Source organism: Protomyctophum parallelum (assembly GCF_964188405.1).
Source record: "Protomyctophum parallelum genome assembly, chromosome: 18".
Lineage (NCBI taxonomy): Eukaryota > Metazoa > Chordata > Actinopteri > Myctophiformes > Myctophidae > Protomyctophum > Protomyctophum parallelum.
Genome location: NC_139716.1, coordinates 14,612,643 through 14,634,873, shown reverse-complemented (window position 1 = coordinate 14,634,873; position 22,231 = coordinate 14,612,643). Strand labels below are relative to the sequence as shown.

The following is a 22,231-nucleotide window of genomic DNA, read 5'->3' as shown; positions in this document are numbered from 1 at the left end:
CTATTGCTATCTGCAACAACAGTCTTCCTTTGCCTGTGAGTTAGAGTTTGGAGTTGGATTTTGGCTGATATTTTGTAATCCTCCAAATCATGAAGTACACATGTATGTCTTCCAAACCCATGAACTATAGTATGTCTTTTTTTATCCTTCAAAATCATGAAAAACAACATATTATAGTAAGTCTTCCGAAACTATATACAGTTTTCTGTAACTCATTTCAACTGCCGAAACCCAGGATTGAACTAGGGACGTTTAGATCTTCAGTCTAATGCTCTTCCAACTGAGCTATTTCGGCTTGAAAGTGACACATCCAGAATGTATTTTTCAATGAATTGATATTTCTTAAACATAAACTCATAAAGTTCATCCCGCAGTGAGATCAGCTTGAGAGTCATACGGTTGTCTGTACCTCATTTCTACTGCAGACTCACCATCTCCCGATCATGTGGCAGCGTTCTAACACACTGAGCCACTGGCTCGAGACAATTCACAATGCTTTTTTGTTTGTTTTCTTCTTCTGAAATTGGTCTTGAAAATAAAGAATTATTTGGGGTTTGAACTAACCATCTCCCAAGCATGTGGACAGTGTTCTAACACACTGAGCCACTGGCTCCAGACAATTCACACTGCTTTTTTGTTTGTAAGTGACAAATCCAGAATGTATTTTTCAATGTATTGTTAGTTCTTAAACATAAACTCATACAGTTCATCCCACAGTGAGATCAGCTTGAGGGTCATACGGTTGTCTGTACCTCATTTCAACTGCCGAATCACAGGTTTGAACCAGGAACCTTCAGATCTACAGTCTAACGCTCTCCCAACTGAGCTATTACAGCTTGCAAGTAACACATCCAGTATTTATTTTTACATTGACTGTTACTTGTTACTTCTTAAACAAAAAAACTCATAAAGTTTTTCACCCAGTGAGATCAGCCTAAGAGTCGTAGGATTTTCTGTACCTCATTTCAACTGCCGAAAGCCTGGATTGAACCAGGGACCTTTAGATCTTCAGTCTAATGCTCTACCAAATGCGCTAATTTGGCTTGTAAGTGTCACATCCAGAATATATTTTTCAATTGATTGTTAGTTCTTAAACAAATAAACTCATACAGTTTTCCCCCAGTGAGATCAGCCTGGGAGTCATATGGTTTTCTGTACCTCATTTGACCTGCTGAAAACCGGTTCCATTTGTACACTGTCAAAGTAACTAACTTAATACTATCAACATCTATCTATTCTATAGTCCCTCTACAACAGTGGTTCCCAAACCAAGGACCCCCACATTTACACTTTATTAACCTGTGGAACCGGAACCTGAACCTGAACCTAACCCTAACCCTAACCCTAACACTAACCCTAACCCTAACCCTAACCCTAACCCTAACCCTAACCCTAACCCTAACCCCATACGAGAAGATTGTTACAGATCTAGCAGTGATCTAGAATGATCAATTATATTAATAAAACGTCAATACTGTGAAAATGAAGAAAATGAAGTTGAAGAATCACTATAAATCTAAAACAGGTCAGAGTATTTCATCCAGTTATAAACAAGGAAGTGGTCCGGGTCTGCGACCATTTGATTGGACGAGACAATGTAAGGAGCCCTAGGATTGGCTGAAGGCAGACCGATCTGATTGGCCAAGGAATCTGTCAATCAGAATGATTGGCACGTCAAAAACCACGACAGCACCCTAACTCAGTTACCTATTGCTATCTGCAACAACAGTCTTCCTTTGCCTGTGAGTTAGAGTTTGGAGTTGGATTTTGGCTGATATTTTGTAATCCTCCAAATCATGAAGTACACATGTATGTCTTCCAAACCCATGAACTATAGTATGTCTTTTTTTATCCTTCAAAATCATGAAAAACAACATATTATAGTAAGTCTTCCGAAACTATATACAGTTTTCTGTAACTCATTTCAACTGCCGAAACCCAGGATTGAACTAGGGACGTTTAGATCTTCAGTCTAATGCTCTTCCAACTGAGCTATTTCGGCTTGAAAGTGACACATCCAGAATGTATTTTTCAATGAATTGATATTTCTTAAACATAAACTCATAAAGTTCATCCCGCAGTGAGATCAGCTTGAGAGTCATACGGTTGTCTGTACCTCATTTCTACTGCAGACTCACCATCTCCCGATCATGTGGCAGCGTTCTAACACACTGAGCCACTGGCTCGAGACAATTCACAATGCTTTTTTGTTTGTTTTCTTCTTCTGAAATTGGTCTTGAAAATAAAGAATTATTTGGGGTTTGAACTAACCATCTCCCAAGCATGTGGACAGTGTTCTAACACACTGAGCCACTGGCTCCAGACAATTCACACTGCTTTTTTGTTTGTAAGTGACAAATCCAGAATGTATTTTTCAATGTATTGTTAGTTCTTAAACATAAACTCATACAGTTCATCCCACAGTGAGATCAGCTTGAGGGTCATACGGTTGTCTGTACCTCATTTCAACTGCCGAATCACAGGTTTGAACCAGGAACCTTCAGATCTACAGTCTAACGCTCTCCCAACTGAGCTATTACAGCTTGCAAGTAACACATCCAGTATTTATTTTTACATTGACTGTTACTTGTTACTTCTTAAACAAAAAAACTCATAAAGTTTTTCACCCAGTGAGATCAGCCTAAGAGTCGTAGGATTTTCTGTACCTCATTTCAACTGCCGAAAGCCTGGATTGAACCAGGGACCTTTAGATCTTCAGTCTAATGCTCTACCAAATGCGCTAATTTGGCTTGTAAGTGTCACATCCAGAATATATTTTGCAATTGATTGTTAGTTCTTAAACAAATAAACTCATACAGTTTTCCCCCAGTGAGATCAGCCTGGGAGTCATATGGTTTTCTGTACCTCATTTGACCTGCTGAAAACCGGTTCCATTTGTACACTGTCAAAGTAACTAACTTAATACTATCAACATCTATCTATTCTATAGTCCCTCTACAACAGTGGTTCCCAAACCAAGGACCCCCACATTTACACTTTATTAACCTGTGGAACCGGAACCTGAACCTGAACCTAACCCTAACCCTAACCCTAACCCTAACCCTAACCCTAACCCTAACCCTAACCCTAACCCTAACCCCATACGAGAAGATTGTTACAGATCTAGCAGTGATCTAGAATGATCAATTATATTAATAAAACGTCAATACTGTGAAAATGAAGAAAATGAAGTTGAAGAATCACTATAAATCTAAAACAGGTCAGAGTATTTCATCCAGTTATAAACAAGGAAGTGGTCCGGGTCTGCGACCATTTGATTGGACGAGACAATGTAAGGAGCCCTAGGATTGGCTGAAGGCAGACCGATCTGATTGGCCAAGGAATCTGTCAATCAGAATGATTGGCACGTCAAAAACCAGCATCTTCCTACTGAGTGTGTTGGGTTTGAACTAGCACAATTCTACAAGGTACTCTACAGATAACTTGTGACTTATCCGCTGGGCCACTTAGCGGCACACAGTTCAGCTGGAATTTCCAGGCCACTTGATGTCAGTGTGGAAAGGAAAACTTCACAGTAAATAGTTGAGTGTTTGGCTGATATTTTTTAATCCTCCAAATCATGAAGTACACATGTATGTCTTACAAACCCATGAACTATAGTATGTCTTTTTTTATCCTTCAAAATCATGAAAAACAACATATTATAGTAAGTCTTCCGAAACTATATACAGTTTTTGGTAACTCATTTCAACTGCCGAAACACAGGATTGAACTAGGGACGTTTAGATCTTCAGTCTAATGCTCTTCCAACTGAGCTATTTCGGCTTGTAAGTGACACATCCAGAATGTATTTTTCAATGCATTGTTAGTTCTTAAACATAAACATACAGTTCATCCCGCAGTGAGATCAGCTTGAGAGTCATACGGTTGTCTGTACCTCATTTCTACTGCCGACTCACCATCTCCCGATCATGTGGCAGCGTTCTAACACACTGAGCCACTGGCTCCAGACAATGCACACTGCTTTTTTGTTTGTTTTCTTCTTCTGAAATTGGTCTTGAAAATAAAGATTTATTTGGGGTTTGAACTCACCATCTCCCAAACATGTGGACAGTGTTCTAACACACTGAGCCACTGGCTCCAGACAATTCACACTGCTTCTTTGTTTGTTTGCTTGTAAGTGACACATCCAGAATGTATTTTTCAATGTATTGTTAGTTCTTAAACAAAAACCCATACAGTTCATCGCACAGTGAGATCAGCTTGAGAGTCATACGGTTGTCTGTACCTCATTTCATATGCCGAATCACAGGTTTGAACCATGAACCTTCAGATCTACAGTCTAACGCTCTCCTAACTGAGCTATTACGGCTTGCAAGTAACACATCCAGTATTTATTTTTACATTGACTGTTACTTGTTACTTCTTAAACAAAAAAACTCAAAGTTTTTCACCCAGTGAGATCAGCCTAAGAGTCATAGGATTTTCTGTACCTCATTTCAACTGCCGAAAGTCTGGATTGAACCAGGGACCTTTAGATCTTCAGTCTAATGCTCTACCAACTGCGCTAATTTGGCTTGTAAGTGTCATATCCAGAATATATTTTTCAATTGATTGTTAGTTCTTAATCAAAAACTCATACAGTTTTCCCCCAGTGAGATCAGCCTGGGAGTCATACGGTTTTCTGTACCTCATTTGACCTGCTGAAAACCGGTTCCATTTGTACACTGTCAAAGTCACTAACTTATCATCTAGTATAGACCCTCTACAACAGTGCTTCCCAAACCTTTTCTTGTCAAGGACCCCCGAATTTACACTTTATTAGCCCGTGGAACCTAACCCTAACCCTAACCCGGCTATAATCCATGGTCAAAAACGATGAAAAACGAGGATTTGAAAAAAAGACAAAATCACTTCTAGACCATGGGCTATAGTGATTTTCGTCCTCAAAAATGATGAAAAACGGCATGCTACAGTTCCCTAACCCTAACCCTTGATCGTAGGAGATAGTAATGTAGGACTCTACAGATCGAGTGCTATCCAGTCATAAAGTTTGAACACTTGAAGAAACTACTACAGAAAACTGGAAACACCGCCAATGTGGCGCACTGCATCCTATCTGTAGGAATGAACAATCGACAGCAGGTGACAACAGAAACAGGACGGAAGACAATGAGGGTGGACACAAGTGTGGCCTGATAATTTGCCCAGCTGGTACCCACTTAAGGCCCAATCAGATCCCAGTTCAAACCCATATAGGCAAACACAGTTGGCACACATGGTTCTGAAATAAAATGGCCCATTTGGATACCACCTAAAACCGAGTTAGAAACCCACATGGGCTAACATGGGTGGGCCCTTTGTGAATACTGGGTGCACGGCCCACTTGGAACCCAAGCCCATAGCCCATGTCAAAACCAAATTGGGCCCAGGTGGACATGTTAGCTGGGCAGTGATGTAGCCTATTATATGTAAATTACACAATCTATTTTATCTTTCTGATAAAAAAAATATCCAAATATGTGTCAGAAAAGAAGACCTGTTGATAAGCCTGTGTGTGTGTGTGTGTGTGTGTGTGTGTGTGTGTGTGTGTGTGTGTGTGTGTGTGTGTGTGTGTGTGTGTGTGTGTGTGTGTGTGTGTGTGTGTGTGTGTGTGTGTGACGCAACTTGGCCTGTTGTAGCGCCACCATGAGGCTGATTTGATCCGTGGATCAAATCCGTGGATATGCACGGCTTGGGATACACTTAGTTGGAATGCATTTCTTTCATGTGGATTCCAAGGGATTCGATTTCCCAAAAGTTGCGTAACTGATCTGACAGTGCCTGTTCCTCTCCGACGCTGATGTGCATCACTTCAATGTCCACAACTTCAGTTATGATATTTAGCGTGGTGACTTCTCCTTGCACCAGCCATCCAAATCCACTTTCCAGTGCAACTGTTACTAGTCCTTAGTCTCTCCATTTTTCCTGTGACCATTTTCCAATATTGGTCTCCGCCAATTAGGACTCCTAATTCCACTGCACCCATCAATTGTAGAATGGGTCCAGTTCAGGGAAATTACAGGTCAATACATAAGGGTCCTCCATTTTCAATTCATCAGAGCATTTAAAGACATACAAATATACACTACTATACAGATGTATAATTTATCATTTTATTAGATTTATAATTTATCATTTTATGTAGCCATATAGTTACTATATGGCTACATAAAATGATAAATTATAAATGCAATGCAGTGCAGTGGAATTAGGAGTCCTAATTGGCGGAGACCAATAGTACTATATAATGTATACTCATACTATAGTGGGATATTCAATTGGCGGCCCGCGGGCCACATGCGGCCCGCGGAGCGCCCCCTTGTGGCCCCTGGAAGAATTTTGAAAAAAAAAAAAAAAAGATTTTTTTTTTTTTTTTTTTTTAGAATAATAAGAGGGATAATAAAAGTTACAGGTATGGTGTGTGCGATATTAATTGTTTGATTACCATAATGACGGTAATCATTAAAGGACCACTTTTCAACCTATCTTCATATAATAGGTCCTCACTAATAATCATGATAAAATGACACGTTTTTTTCTACTCGGTCTGTGTCACATAGGAGGGCTGTGGGCAGTTCAGAAACCCACCCAACAGTGACATCAATGGAGAATCCAAGCTATAATAATAGAAACTGCAGGCTTTCTAGTCCTGAAAAGTTGCAATGCGAAAATGGAAGCCATCATTCTCACAATAATAAACCCTGTTAGGGTCCATTTGGTTCCATTTGTACACAGTTACAGACCCATAAGGGTCCATTTGGTTCCAAACCATCATTTCCCTGGGGACCCCCTGGAACTGCCTCCAGGACCCTGGGGGTCCCCGGACCCCGAACCCCACTTTGGGAATCACTGCTCTATGTAATCTGATCTTTATAGTCTGATAAACTATTCTCACGTAAATAAATCTTGTTTAAAAAACAATCTGCCTAACGATGATGTCACTGGTGGTCGTGGACGGGTTTCTGAACTGCCCACAGCAGAGTGAGTGTGTGTGTGTCTGTTTGTGTGTGTGTGTGTGTGTGTGTGTGTGTGTGTGTGTGTGTGTGTGTGTGTGTGTGTGTGTGTGTGTGTGTGTGTCCGTCCAGTCGTTAATGTCAAAGCAATGCTGTTTATGCACTGTCAAATAGGTCTAGGCCTACATCTATTCTAAGGTGGCATATACCTGTATAGACATATTATCCTGCTCATTACTGTGCGGAAATATACATAAATCTTCGTGTTTGAGCACAAAAAGCATTTTGAGAACCCACAAATTTCCGCGCTTCGCGCGCACACTGTGCGGCCCCCCACACACAATAATTCTACAGTTGTGGCCCCCGGCCTAATCTAATTGAATACCCCTGCTATAGTACATATAAGGCCTACTCACTGTACAGATAATCTAGATATTAGGTTGCTTGTGATTATTGATGACCAATATTGACTATGTGTTTTATGTTTTACCATGTGTTCTTGGCTTCTTGCTCACTGTATTTACTGTAATACAGTTTAAACGTTTATAGGCTACTCTACTGTAGATATGACGAGGTTACAAACGGAGCTGGATTAGCCTCGTGCGATGTTGTTACCGTCATTACGGTACCAGCGACGGATTATTGCGGCCATTACGGTAACTACGGCGGATTTGCAAATGTATCAGGAAGTAGGTTCAGTTTCCTTTCCTGAGACAAGAAGCTTTTCAGTAGAACCTCAGTACCTCACACACACACACACACACACACACAGAGGAGGAGTTGTTGAGTTCCAACTGTGCTCCAGGAGGGACGGGGGTGTGTGACACACGCTCCCCGGGGGCAGGGCGAGGACCTGCGGCTGTGACGGGCACAGGAATATGGGTCTGGTGGCCAGGATCCGCAAGGAATGGTTTATGATCGGCATAGTGGTGGTTATCTTATCGGCCAAACTGCAGCCCAGCTTCGGCGTTATAGGAGGTGAGGAATAACTCTCTCTTCTTCTTATCACGTCTTCTTTTTATGACTGATCGTTATCTCACAGACCATAGTTATATATCTATCACGTCTTGTTTATGTTATTGTTGTTTATCTCATATTGTTTGGCCTGACAGACTTGTGATTATCTGTGTTTTTATTTGGTATTCACAGAATTTCACACTTTTGTCTTCATTTGATAACTTCACTGACTTCATTAGCTGAGTATTTCGACATCAACTAGCAGTGATGAGACTTCACTGTGGTGTGTGTGTGTGTGTGTGTGTGTGTGTGTGTGTGTGTGTGTGTGTGTGTGTGTGTGTGTTTGGCAGGTAGTGACGCGTGATTATGAATCCAGTGACACGTTGCATTAGGTTGGCACTGATGTAAACATACGCCCCCCTCGGTGGCCCACATACATGTATTATGTATGTGGGCCACATACATATGTATATGTATGTGGGCCAAATACATACATATTATACAGAATATATTACACACTCCAGCAGTGATGAGAGACTTCACTGTGTGTGTGTGTGTGTGTGTGTGTGTGTGTGTTGTATATACTGATATGTTTACGTACATGTACAGTGATGTTATTTTTAAAGGGATTGTGACGTTTAAAAAAAGGTTTTGGAATTGTTCTTGTTTTTTTTAGGTTTTCTAATCTCAATTGCACCCAAAAAACATGAACTTTTAACATTCAGTAGATTTTCTGTGATCTGGGGTTTTCTGGCTCAAACAGGTGCTCTGATTTGCCGGCAGTAAGTGACATCACTTACTGCAAATCCCATATATGTCAATGGGATTTGCCAGCAGATGTCACTGTTTCACTGTGTTGCCTGTTTTCATTGTTGCTCAAAAGGCCCAAAAAACCCCAAAGAAAACTTCAGACCACAGAAAATCCACTGAATGTTCAAAGTTCAGGTTTTTTGGGTGTAATTGAGGTCATAAAACCTCAAAGAAAAAAGAAAAAGAAATGAAAATGAATGTCATAAAACCTTTAAATTCAATCTGCCTCTGAAAGTCTCAACTGATAACATTTGAGTTATGAAGCCTGCTTTATTGTCTCTCTCTCTGTCTGCCCTGGGGTATTGAATTCCGTCTCATATCCGACTCATAATCACACAGGAGATAAGCTTCTGTTTGACTGCTGTTGTGTGGTTACTTCAATACAGGGTTAGGGTTGTAGACTATATATAGTAGTAACAATATAGAACAGTGTTTCTCAACCATTTTGTCATATCAATGGAACCCGCACTGTATATACAGTATGATTTTGGGTGTGCCAGTACAGTACAGTACAGTGGCAGGGTGTGAGGCAGGGTGAGTCAGGGTGAGCTGACTTGTATGCTGTAGATGGTGGTATTACTCTGTACTGGCTCATGAATTGAAATGAATCAATATTGGTCTATATTTCAGTAAATTACATGACAACCTAACTTCATTACAACCAACTAACCAACTCTGTCTCGCCCTGATACGAATTGAACAGCGTAAAGAAACGGCGCTAACAAAACCTCCCACTGTTTTAAAAACCAATCCTGATCATTTTGTCACTGTTGCGAAATGCACGTTCATCCATAATAATAATAGTATCTGGGATTTATATAGCGCTTTTCCAAGTGTTCAATACAAAGACGCTTTATATGTGTGGGGTGCAGGGGAGAGATCAGAGGAAAATCACAACGTTATTATGAAAAGATAAAGGAGAGTAAAAGATAATAATTAAAAGCAATAAAACACTAAAAGTAACAAAACAAGTTGAACAACTCGGGAAGGCTTGTCTAAACGGCAGGTTTTTCAGGGCGGTTTTGAAGGTAAGGAGGGAGGGGGCGTCTCTGAGATCTGGTGCAGACTGAGAGACAAAAGAAGCAGACCAATTATACTGTAGAGCCCTGGGGGACCCCGGTCAACAAAGTATTTATGGCACAAATTGTTAAAACATTTAATTTACCATCTACTGGTCACATTCCTCCCTGAGTCCTGACGCCACAGCCTATACAATATACTGTGTATATTCGGTAACTTAATCAACCCAAGTGTTTTGGTTGGAATGCCCCCTTTTCCAAAAGCAGAGATAGAGCTCCATGCATGCTTGCATTCATTAAGTTATTAGATTTGATAACCGTAAAAGGATATATCTCCATTTCTGCCCCCCCCCCCCCCCCCCCCCCCCCCCCCCCCCCATTCAGGTCCTTTGAAGCCAGAGATCACCATAGCCTATCTAGCTGTGGCCATCATTTTCTTCAACAGCGGACTGTCTCTGAAGACTGAGGTAAGACACAGTGTGAGAACAAAGGAAGTCTACCAAGTACGCACCTCGATCCTGGAATGAGGTACAGGAACAAGGACACGTTTTTTTTTAAGATTTGTTTTTGGCTTTTGTGCCTTTTTATTGATAGTTACAGTGAAGACGGACAGGAAAGATAGAGAGAGACAAGGGGAGAGACATGCAGCAAAGGTCGTCATGAATGGGACTCGAATACACGATACGCTGTCAGGCGTGAGCCTATATGTGGCATGCGCCTTGACCACTAGGCCAGGACACATGTTGCAGAAGGAGGAGAGGACACTGGAGCAACACAGACATTTTAAGTCTTTTTATTATGTGCTAGTGGTCTTCATCAGAGTCATAAAGGTGGCAGCATTTGGGGAAGTCTTTAAATACAGGTTAGGTGAGGGCTGGGCTATCAATGAGCCAATGACAAATGGCCATTTTACATGTAATCCACATACTGCCAGCAGTCTATACCAGAGGTTTTCAACTGGTGGTCCGTGGACCACTGGTGGTCCGTGAAGGTATTGCATGTGGTCCCTGGCCATGCATTTAGTATGTTTTTTATCGACCACTAGTTGGAAAACGAACTAGTTCATTAAGTCACCTGGTGATGTATGATGACGTCAGTTACTGGGAAGTCGGATGTCAAGAACTTCCACAGAAAGGGAGTTTGCATTTCAAGGTAAAGTGAACCGGATTTGACTGGTTGAGTCTATTATTGTGCCCATATAATCATGCAGGTTAAGAGAACAGAGTAAGGGCAACCAGGCAAAGGAATAGCTCCGGAAGACTAGCATATATTAAATTACTGACTGTTAAGGGCTTGATTTAATTCACCTCAAATTAACAAATTTGATATTGATTTTAATATCCCCTCACTCAACTCAACAGTGGTCCCCAGGTTGATTCTTAGTCAGGGTGGTGGTCCCCAGGTTGATTATTAGTCAGTGTGGTGGTCCCCAGGTTGATTATTAGTCAGTGTGGTGGTCCCCAGGTTGATTATTAGTCAGTGTGGTGGTCCCTGGTTCATAATCAGTTGAAAACCCCTGGTCTATACAGTTATGAGTATGGCTATGGAAAAACGCTGCAAAATAAATTAAATAAAGTTAAACAGTGCATCATTCAGGTTGGTTCAGATGGCGTTTTTATTTATTTATTACGCATTGAAGAACACAAAACCGCCATCCAACAACCCTGAATATGCAATGGCCAGACACGATAAAGCTGCTAACCATGGGTCTCTCCCATAATCTCCCGCCTGGGAGATTGAAAAAGAAGTACCAAGGCGCGTCAGTCGCTTCCCGTCTGAAACGACTTTAATAAAGTAATTAATCAATCAAGACAGACAGAGATAGAACATGTTTTCTGAAGACCATGAATGTGTCTGTGTCTCTCTCTCTCTCTCTCTCTCTCTCTCTCTCTCTCTCTCAGGAGTTGACCAGTGCTGTTCTTCACGTCCGTCTCCATCTGTTGGTCCAGTGTTTTACCCTCCTCTTCTTCCCATTGGCTGTCTGGTTGCTACTAAAAGTGTTGGCTCTCACAGCCATCGACCAATGGCTGCTCAAAGGGTAGGCGCGCTCACGCTCTATCTCTCTCTCTCTACCTTAAGTGTGTCATGGGTTGAATGCAACCCCTACAAAGGTCTCCATTCACTGTACTGTGTGTGTGTGTGTGTGGGGGGGGGCTCTGGCGCGCAGCGCACGTTTCGCGGTCACTCAAAATTTGTTCAGACTGAAGTCATCTTCCAGCTCAATTACATTTTATTATAGTGCCAAATCACAAGTTATGTCAAGAACTCAAGCTGTCACAAACTCTACATATAAAGCAGAGACTGCCCTGAGCAAGTTGTATATTGCAGACGGGAGAGAGAGGGTGGAGATCTTCTCACATTGAAGGTTTGATAGTGCATGTTCACTGATAATGCTATGGTGGCATTATCAATAGCAGTGAACACACACTTGTGTAGAGAGTAGCTGGACCACCCTTTTTTATCATAATATTTTTATCCCACGATTTTTGTAACCCATTTTTCCAAGCCGCTTCTTTTCACCTGACGGGGTGACTTTCCCCTGTTGAACGTAGCGCGTGGAAGGAACACGTTATTCCGACAAGTTCCTTTCCCCTCCATCAGGCACCCCGGCTGGCCAGTAGGATTCAGTATAGAGACCAGGATTACTGCATGTTTTTGTAAGGATACTTTAGTAGTACCCTCCCTAGGGGACACGGGGAGAACATGCAAACTCCACACAGAAAGGCCCTTTTGCCAACCCCACCTAGTGGTGGGGAAAGTTGGGGTCCACTACTAGTGGAGTAAAAGTACAATGTACTTCTACTTTTAGTTCAACTGGATCTAGTCCCTCCTGAACATTTTAGCCTATTTTCTTTATTATCTGTTGTCAGAATTGTCAATGTATTTAGTCTTAGATTTAGTCATCGTAGCGTAGTTTTCATTTAGTTTTCGTCACTGAAAAAAGGTCGTCGACGGACATTTATCGTCATAGGTTTTGGTCCCTGGAATCAACACTGGTATCAGGTGTGACCTGTGACCTCTGACAGACTGTTGTTGTGGTTTCCTAGGATCCAGACGGTGGGCTGTATGCCCCCTCCTGTCTCCTCTGCTGTCATACTGACCAAGGCTGTAGGAGGAAATGAGGTAACACGCACGCACACATGCACGCACGCACATATGCACGCACGCACACATGCACGCACGCACGCATGAGTGTGAATGCAGGAAACCTGCAGACATGTTAGATCACTGGTTCCCAGGACCCATTTATGGGTCGCGGACACATTTTTATGGGTCCACTTTATTCTTCGGTTCCTACATTTTGTTTTCAAATTATTATTTCAAAACATTTTCAATAAACATTCCCACAAAAAAAGCAATAATCTCATGAATTAAAAACAAAATGTTATGATTTTTTCCCTGCCGGGAATTTCATAAAAGAACAAACGAAAAATCTAAAGCCCTAACCACACCAAAGGGTCGAGAGGGTTTCCCAGCGGTGTGATATGTCTTGTTGCACGTTGACGCACGTCGTCTCAAATGATTCAACGCGTGGAATTCAATGGCTCAAACCACACCAAAGGGTCACCATGAAACTCCTTGCAACCGTTTGGACCCAAGGAGTTGCATGGCGACCCTTGGGCGTGTTTTACTGGTTAGGGCTTTAGAAATCCCATCAATTGGAAAACAAATGTTTCAGAAGTAGTGCTAGTTTGGGTCCCGGGCAAACGTCTAATGTCTCTTTTGGGTCTCGACCTGAAAAGGTTTGGGAATCCTCTGATCTAGATGTACGTTAACATGTGATGTTTCTCCAGGCGGCGGCCATCTTTAACTCAGCATTTGGAAGTTTCCTGGTAAGACCTACTCTCATTGTCTGTCTGTCTGTCTGTCTGTCTGTTAGGGCTGTCACGATTACAAATTTAAGTTGACAATTAATTGTCACACAAATAATTGCGATTAGCGATTTAATTGTGTGTTATTTGCATTGAACATTGGGAATGTTACAATTTGTATTACTGTGTGCCTTGTAGGCTTCATAATCACAAATTGTACTGGGCAGAAATGACAAATTACTTAAATATACAAAGAAATTACTCACACACCAGTGCAGCAGGTGCTCTGAGGCTTTGATTAGGCAGCGGTCTGTTATAGAGAGGAGCGGTCCGTTATCAAGGAATAACACACCGCTGAATTCAGAGATTGAGCAATCAGAATCAAGCATCTAACCAAGCCGTGTAAGAAGCTAAATGTGATTATCTCAAATAATTACAATTAGGCGATGACAGGCCTAGTGTCTGTGTGTCTAACAGAGCTGTGTCTTTCTTCCAGGGTATTGTTATAACTCCAGTGTTGCTGCTGCTCTTTGTAAGTTCACAAACCACACAGGCTTTTACATCAACTTTACAAACATATACTACTGCTGCCGCATATATACAGTACTGTGTAACTCTCCTCTCCTCTCCTCTCCTCTCCTCTCCTCTCCTCTCCTCTCCTCTCCTCTCCTCTCCTCTCCTCTCCTCTCCTCTCCTCTCCTCTCCTCTCCTCTCCTCTCCTCTCCTCTCCTCTCCTCTCCTCTCCTCTCCTCTCCTCTCCTCTCCTCTCCTCTCCTCTCCTCTCCTCTCCTCTCCTCTCCCTCCCCTCTCCCTCTTCCTCTTCCTCAGCTCGGCTCCTCTTCCTCCGTTCCCTTTTCCTCCATCTTCTCTCAGCTCTCCCTGACGGTAGTCGTTCCTCTGATCCTGGGTCAGGTTGGTACTCTGTCTGTCTGTCTGTCTGTGAGTGCAACAGGGCTCGCAACTCACTTCTCCACTCCGTAGAAAACATGTTATTGAAACAATATTTTGATCCCTTCTGATTTTCTTCAGGCTCTAAATTCAGGCTTTTAAATCTGAAGATCTGAAGGGATATAAACATTACTACAGTAAAGTTTTCTACAAGCAGAAAAGGGTGTTGGAAGCCCTATTTCTTTATTCACTGTGTCCTATAGTTTGGCTCATTAGCACCAATGTAGGGAAACCTGATCAGAAATGACAGTGTAACAAAGCCTGTGTATTCCAATGGGATAATATTTTTTTGGTGGGTAGATCGTGTTGAGCCGGTCATTTTGAAAGTAGCTCTCAAGTCAAAACAATCTGGGCACCTTAAGATGCCAGGTCATTATTGATCTATGCATTCTATAGATGTTTATAGTTTTCAATGTATGGATATTCTACCTCTAGACAGACGATAGGTTCTTAGTTTACTAATGCATTTGATGTATTACCTTGTGTTGTTATTCATTACTGTAAGTTACTTTGGATCAAATTGCAATATACGGTAGTTACAGTATATTGTGTGTGCGCGTGCAGGTGTGTCGGCAGTTCCTCAGAGAGTGTCTGGAGCGTCGTAAGGTTCCGTTTGCCAACATCAACTCTTTGGTTCTGCTGCTCATCATCTACTCCACCTTCTGCGACACCTTCAGCAGTGACAACATCACCCTGGACAGGAGCAGCCTGCTGCTGGTGGTCGTCATCAGTAAGAACAGCTGCTCTGTGTGTGTGTGTGTGTGTGTCTGTGTGTGTGTGTGTGTGTGTGTGTGTGTGTGTGTGTGTGTGTGTGTACGTGCGCGCACGTGCGCGTGATGGCTGCACGATATGGACAAACTACCCTGTACATTCAAGACTCGCTCAGCGGGGGCATTGTTGCTGCAGTGTCTCACATTTCATATGCTGATCTGACCTCATCGCACCCTGTACGTACACTCAAGACACGCTCCATACATGGCGCGTGGCGCGAGGTCGCTTCTCTCCCTCAGGTGTCTTACTGGTAGTTAAATAAGATTTGTGGAGTTATGCTCCCCCCCCCCGCCGCCCACCCCTTTTTCCCCTCACTGTATATGTTTCTTTTCCCTTTTTCCCTCCTTTATGATGAATTCCTGTTCTGTTCTTTGACTATATAGAAGTGTCTAAATGTTTTGATGAATTGAACAAGGTGGACCCTCTTGTAAACAAGTGTAATGCTTAATTGGGTCGTCCACTTACAGTTAACAGTCTTTGTATTGGGTTTGTGCTTGAAATGTACTGTAATTCGGCAAACTGTTAATAAATATTTCAATCAATCAATCAATCAATCAATGCTTACAATAAGGAAAAGATCAGATCTACAAGCTCACAACAACCTGTCGCACTGCAACACACTGTGAGCTTGTAGATCGGCATTTTTGGGGGTTTAGGGTTAGTTTAAAAAAAGGAGAGAAGGAACGTCTACAACTGCCTGTAAAATATTTTCTTTGTGTGTGTGTGTGTGTGTGTGTGTGTGTGTGTGTGTGTGTGTGTGTGTGTGTGTGTGTGTGTGTGTGTGTGTGTGTGTGTGTCTAGTATTCTTCATACAGATCAGCTTCATGCTGCTGACCTTTGCCTTCTCTACCAGGTGAGACTCATTCCAACTGATTAACAGTTCCACCATAATGACCAATCCTCCATTTCTGAATGGCCTTTTATAATGATTCTTGTAGTGAAATGTCATTCGAGATGTGTTAAATAGAGGCAAAGTTCCCCTTTAACGAAGTATGTCGGATAATAGTTTTGGATTTTTAGTTTGTTAGTTTTTCCCCTTCTAATTCAGTTAGTTTTTGTTAGTTTTAAAGTTTGCTAGTCTTTGTTTCGTTTTTTTTAGCTTTTTATTAGTTTTAGTGTTAATTTTAGTTTTTGTACTGTGTGCTTGTGCTTGTGTGTGTGTGTGTGTGTGTGTGTGTGTGTGTGTGTGTGTGTGTGTGTGTGTGTGTGTGTGTGTGTGTGTTTCCTGTCGCAGGGCTGGCTCTGGTTTCACCCCCGCTGACACTGTGGCCATCATCTTCTGTTCTACACACAAATCACTCACACTGGGTTGGTACACACACACACACACACACACACACACACACACACACGTACATGCCCATGTTATCTTCACGAGACTCTTTCAGTTCATCCTTTTATTAACTTCCTCTCTCTCTCTCTCTCTCTCTCTCTCTCTCTCTCTCTCTCTGTGCCTCTCTCTCTCTCTGCAGGTATTCCCATGTTAAAGATAGTGTTTGCAGGGTATGAGCACCTCTCTGTGATCTCGGTACCTCTGTTGATCTACCACCCAGCCCAGATCCTCCTGGGTTCCATCCTTGTGCCCAGCATAAAAACCTGGATGGCCTCCAGGCAAAAGGTTAGAAGAACACGCACGCACACACACACACGTCACCGTGACACACATACAGTACACACCCTCTCTCTCTCTCTTCCCATAATGCCTCACACTATACCTTTTCCCTTTCTCTATTGCAGCAAGGTTAATTAAATAAGCGAAGACCGTACGGTGGACTCCATGATGGTCCCTGGAAGGAAAGAAACATGCTCAATTGAGACCAAGGAAGCTGAAGGCGGAAGTGTTGGCTGCATATAGCCCATTGCGCATGTTTCTTTCCTTCCAGGGAGCAACATGGAGTCCACCGTACGGTCTTCGCTTCCTGTCCTCTTTTAATAGTCCTTGTTTTGCAGTGGTTCCCAAACTTTTTAGCCTGTGACCCAAAACAGGAATTAGACAAATTAGTTTGCCGGGAAGGACCCAAACTAGTGAAAATAGCAGTTGTACAAGCTCACAACGCAGAGCGAAGCGACACGTAGCGCCTGAGCCACTGCTGCACCCAGTTAGTTAGCTGCCAGTTGTTGAAATAAGCCAACATTCCAACACTAACCTGGAAACCTTGTTCCCTTCCTTTTGTAGTCTAGTAACTAATTGATGTTGAAATAACACAAATTTGACGTTGTAACTACCAACCTCTAGTCTATAGTCTCCTAGTCGCGAGTCTCGTGCTTTAACTCCCCATAATCACACACAATTGGCAACGCCCCCTTGTGTGGCTCTAGTCTAGGAACAAATGAAAGGAAGGGACATGAGGTCATGTGATTAGACGCCGGGGTTGCGCCATGACGCTCATCGGTGGCACTTTTTGCTTGACTTTTTGCTTGACTTTTTGTCATATAATCGGTTCAGGAATATAAAAGAAGACGTATCGCAGGTTGTTTTCTAATCACTTGCTTCTCGATCTGCACAGTACATCATTTTATTGAGGCGTCTAAACAACGCTTGGCGGTGCCTCTCGTAACGTTGCTCATGGTTCTCTCCGCCAGAGACCCCGTCATTGTAATTGTTTTTTGGTTTTTTTTGCCTAACTACTGCTACCTTCTTTTCTTACTGCTATAGTCTTTTCTCACTAAGTGGGCCGAGTGGGCCTAAGACCTAACCTTAAAATAAACACTGCGATGAGGAGGATTCGAACCCGAGGCACTGGGATTGGAAGGCTAATGCTTAACGGTGATGCCACCGTGCCATCTGGTTTGGCTATTTAATGCGCTCTGCTCACGTTAGAGTCAGTCCCGTGCGGGTCACAGAAGGGGGCATCGCGGATTTCGTGGAGGAAAAGCAACTTGGCCTCTCAGTCAGATGCTGAGATAGGGCCTTATTCCATTCCTCTGTCTACCTCTCGGTCAGATGCTGAGATAGGGCCTTATTCCATTCCTCTGTCTACAGTCTGCTGAGATAGGGCCTTATTCCATTCCTCTGTCTACAGTCTGCTGAGATAGGGCCTTATTCCATTCCTCTGTCTACAGTCTGCTGAGATAGGGCCTTATTCCATTCCTCTGTCTACAGTCTAACTCTAACCTCTACCTGTTCATTAGATAGGGCCACATTCCAACATTAACCCTCACTAACCTATTCCCTCCCTCTACAGTCTAGTCTGTTGTTGAGATAGGGTCGCAATTTCAGCACTGCGGCCATGCATGAGTGAGTAGAGAACTGTCAAACGCCTGAATGTTTTTTGAATTAATTACTTAATTAAATGCTTCAATTTAATTACGTTACGTTTTATTATTGTTGTATCTTTTGTGATTCTTGTTTAATTCTACTTCAGTGAAGCCAAAGGCACATTTTCACATAAATGGATCATTGTATTTTATCCTAATGTTAATTTCATATTGTGTGTGTAACCAATAATACGCTGCCATGTCTCGGCTAGCAGTAGTAGCCAGTGGTGGAAAAAAGTTTTTTTTGTTTTTTTTTTAAATTACCTTTAAAGTACTTTTTAAAGTATCAACACTGCAATATAGCCGATCTACAAGCTCACACTGCATTGTGAGCTTGTAGAACAGCTATTGTCAAATGGATGAAATGTATAATTATACAGTAGGGCTGAAGTGGTTAATGTATGTTTTGTGATAATAATGAAAATCTACAAAGTTTTCAAATAATAATAAATAAATAATTGTAGTGCAGTAAAAGTACAATATGTGCCTCTGAGATTGTAGTGGAGTAGAAGTAAAGGTATTGAAAATTGGAAATACTCAAGTACAAATACCAAAACAGTACTCGGTTACTTTCCACCACTGGCATTAGCTACCAACATGTCCGCAGCTGCGTTTAAACGAAGCCTTTTAATTCTGCTTATAATCCCAAACGGTGGACCAATCCGAATGTCTCATCTCATGTGATAATCTCTCTGATCAGAATAAACTGCTCTATTGTGAAAGAAACGACGTCTGCTGAACAGATGTCCTGTAACGCCTGTCGCCTATAGATGCTCTGTCAGTCACACAGCGGTGTCACGGCGTGGAAAATACCTGATCTGCAAGCCCACAATGCGTCGCAGGCGCAACGTGTTGTGAGCTTGTAGAACAGGTATTTTTTCGACTGTATATTTTTACCCATTCTGACCGGGCACCCATTTTGGTGTTGGCATCATGTTATGCTTTAGCTATTGAAAAATAGCAGATCTACAAGCTCATATCGCGCCACCGATTGGCGCGATACGAGCTTGTAGGTCTGCTATTTTTGAAAAATCGAAGAACGACTGACATTTTTTTAATCTGATCTCAGGTCAGAATGGGTTAAACTGTTCCTGTGCTGCTGTGGACACTGAGCTGATCTGACATCAGCCTGTATCCAGTAACAACTAGGGCTGTCACAATTATATGTTATGTTGACGATTAAACGCAATCCGTACCATACACGTCTAAACATGGTCAAGAGAAACCCTCACTTTAGAACTAAAACTTGAAATAATTTAATTTAAATTATTATTATTATTATTTTTTCTTTCCAAACAATGTACAAAATAGCGGAAATAGAGGTGTTGGGTCTGCTATTTCTGCCTGCCTTGCATTGCAGTGTTGTGGTCATTCTCTTCAAAAACACAATGTTGTGGTCATGCCGGCTTTATTTCTCTTCGAAAACACAATGGTGTTGCTGCTGCTGTTGCTGTTGCTGTTGATGAAGGTGGAGGTTTTGGTAATTTCCATGAAGTTGTGTCCTCCTCTCTTCAGATGGGAGAGCCTTTTTCTCAGAGCATTTTCCCAGGTGGCCGTGGTTTTGAGGTTATTATTCTGTGAGGTTAGGCATAGTTTTCCTGAGGTGTGCGAATTGTCCTCTGTGGCTGGGGTGTGATTCCTAGGTTCTGTGGTTCTCCTGTGTCCTGGGTGGAACACAGTGAGATCCGGTCCGATAAGGTTAGGTTTAGGCATTGTGTTTTTTGATTGAAAAAAAGAGAACAGGAATTCATCATAAAGGAGGTAAAAAGGGAAAAGAAACATATACAGTTTGTGAGGTTAGGGTTAGGTTTAGGCATAACCTGGGCAAAAGCTCTACGAAAAAGGCATTCTCCTCTACAGATTATGTTTTTTTTTCATCAAACTAAAATATGTAGTTTTTCTCATTATCTGTCTTCTCTCTCTCTCTCTCTCTCTCTCTCTCTCTCTCTCTCTCTCTACCTAGGCGGCGAAGTTAATTCCCCTCCAACCCGTCTGAGAAGGACAAGCCGTTTCTGTGACAACTGTCTTGATTGTGTGCGTGCGTGCATGCTTGCGTGTGGGTGTGTGTGTGCGTGTGTGAGTGTGTGTTTCATAATACTGTGACCAATGGGGACTAGCTTCTTCTCCCACGGAGGAATACAACAGTTCCAGACAGAAGTGCCTTATCGCGACTGACCAACAGAGACCTCAGCGCACCGCCGCGCAAGTAGATGAGCACCATGATAGAAAAAAACTCTTTAAGAATTCCATAGCTGTTAGTTTTCTACAAACACAGACAAACTCACAAAGTGCTTTCTGTTGTTTTTGTATCAAAAACTCAGTTTTCCTGCGAGACGCAGGGGGGGGGGGAGCGCTTGTTATTTTTTTTTCTCTCAGCGTCTCCCTACCGTGGGAGGTGGAGGGGTGGGTTTTTATTTTATTTTTATTTATTTTTAAGGTCCTTGCAGACTTGACGCTTCCGGAAAAACACAGCTTAAATATCAGAAAAACGCAGCAGTTCTTTCTCTACTAGAAGTTACTGCGAGGGAAATCTTTTAAAGCCCTTTTTCCAGTAACACTTGGGTTTAATTTATGATGATCTTTTTGGGAAGCTGCTTATTTAGAGAGTTTAGTGTTTTCATTCCAAGAAACAAACATTTAAAATATATCCATTGGTGAAGGAGTCTAATGTTTTCTATTTAAATAAATGCTGAAATTAAACTATTATACTGAATTTAATGAACATAATCTAGTTTTATTCTCAATGGGCCTAACATACCAGTCTGTTGTACAGTATATGGGTAATAAGAGCCTGTACTGTACATATTCATTGTTACAATGCTTATCACCCAGTGTTGATTTCCTCGACTAAAACTAAGACGAAAAATGTTCCACCACGTTTTTTCACTGACCAACTAAATGGAAATTAAATGAAAACTAATATGATGACTAAAACGAAATAATAATATACTGACAATTTTGTCAGTATATTATAACAAATAAAAACTAGACCAAAATGTTAGTAAGGGACTAATGGACAAGAGATCCGGTATAAGTCATTTTACACTTGGTTGCATGCTGAAAATAGCCGATCTACAAGCTCACAACGTGTCGCGCTGCGAGCTTGTAGATCGGCTATTTTCAGCAAGTGTAAAAACAGTCATTACGACGGCATCAAGATACATTTTAGTCGACTAAATCAACTAGATTTAGTCGACTAAAATCTTATATTTAGTCGACTAAAACTAGACTAACACTAAAACATTCCAGGTGACTAAAATGTGACTGAAAACTATTCAAGAGACTATGACTAAAACTAAAATCTGCTGCCAAAAACAACACTGTTATCAGCTACTTTGCTGGGGGTGTACGGATGCTTATTGTTACAAAAAGGTTTTACAATTTTCCAGTTACAAATGTATAGACCATGTAAACCAACTGGTTCCCAACCACTGGCTCAGGACTCGGGACCCAATATGTAGGTTGGACCAAGTTTTACAGGTCACGACAAGGGGTAAAAAAAATTTATCCTCCCCTACATTTAGAAAAAAAAATATTTTTCATTTTTTTTAGAATCTAAAGAAATTCATGAATAAAAAAAAGTAGCCTAAAAATATTAAGAAGTGAAAACAGCTGATCTACAAGCTCGCAATGCGGCGCGAAGCTGTGCATTTTTGTGCTATTTTCACTAGTTTGGGTCCCGGGCAAATTTCTCTTTTGG

General features: G+C 41.8%; 1 protein-coding gene across 2 annotated transcripts; it reads left to right on the top strand.

Annotated features, from left to right (window-relative positions):
- Positions 1-7,717: 7,717 nt before the first annotated feature.
- slc10a7 (solute carrier family 10 member 7) lies at positions 7,718-21,448 on the top strand. 2 transcript variants are annotated; one of them, XM_083789028.1, is made up of 13 exons: positions 7,718-7,934; positions 10,127-10,209; positions 11,644-11,780; positions 12,790-12,865; positions 13,537-13,575; positions 14,051-14,086; positions 14,383-14,466; positions 15,067-15,232; positions 16,075-16,126; positions 16,508-16,581; positions 16,746-16,891; positions 18,459-18,511; positions 20,495-21,448. In XM_083789028.1, exons 1-12 carry the CDS (start codon positions 7,835-7,837, stop codon positions 18,477-18,479), a joined length of 1,014 nt encoding a protein of 337 aa, XP_083645154.1. In that variant the 5' UTR covers positions 7,718-7,834; the 3' UTR covers positions 18,480-18,511; positions 20,495-21,448. The 2 variants fall into 2 exon arrangements, with proteins under 2 accessions (XP_083645154.1, XP_083645153.1); XM_083789027.1 differs by lacking the exon at positions 18,459-18,511.
- The last annotated feature ends 783 nt before the right edge of the window (positions 21,449-22,231 follow it).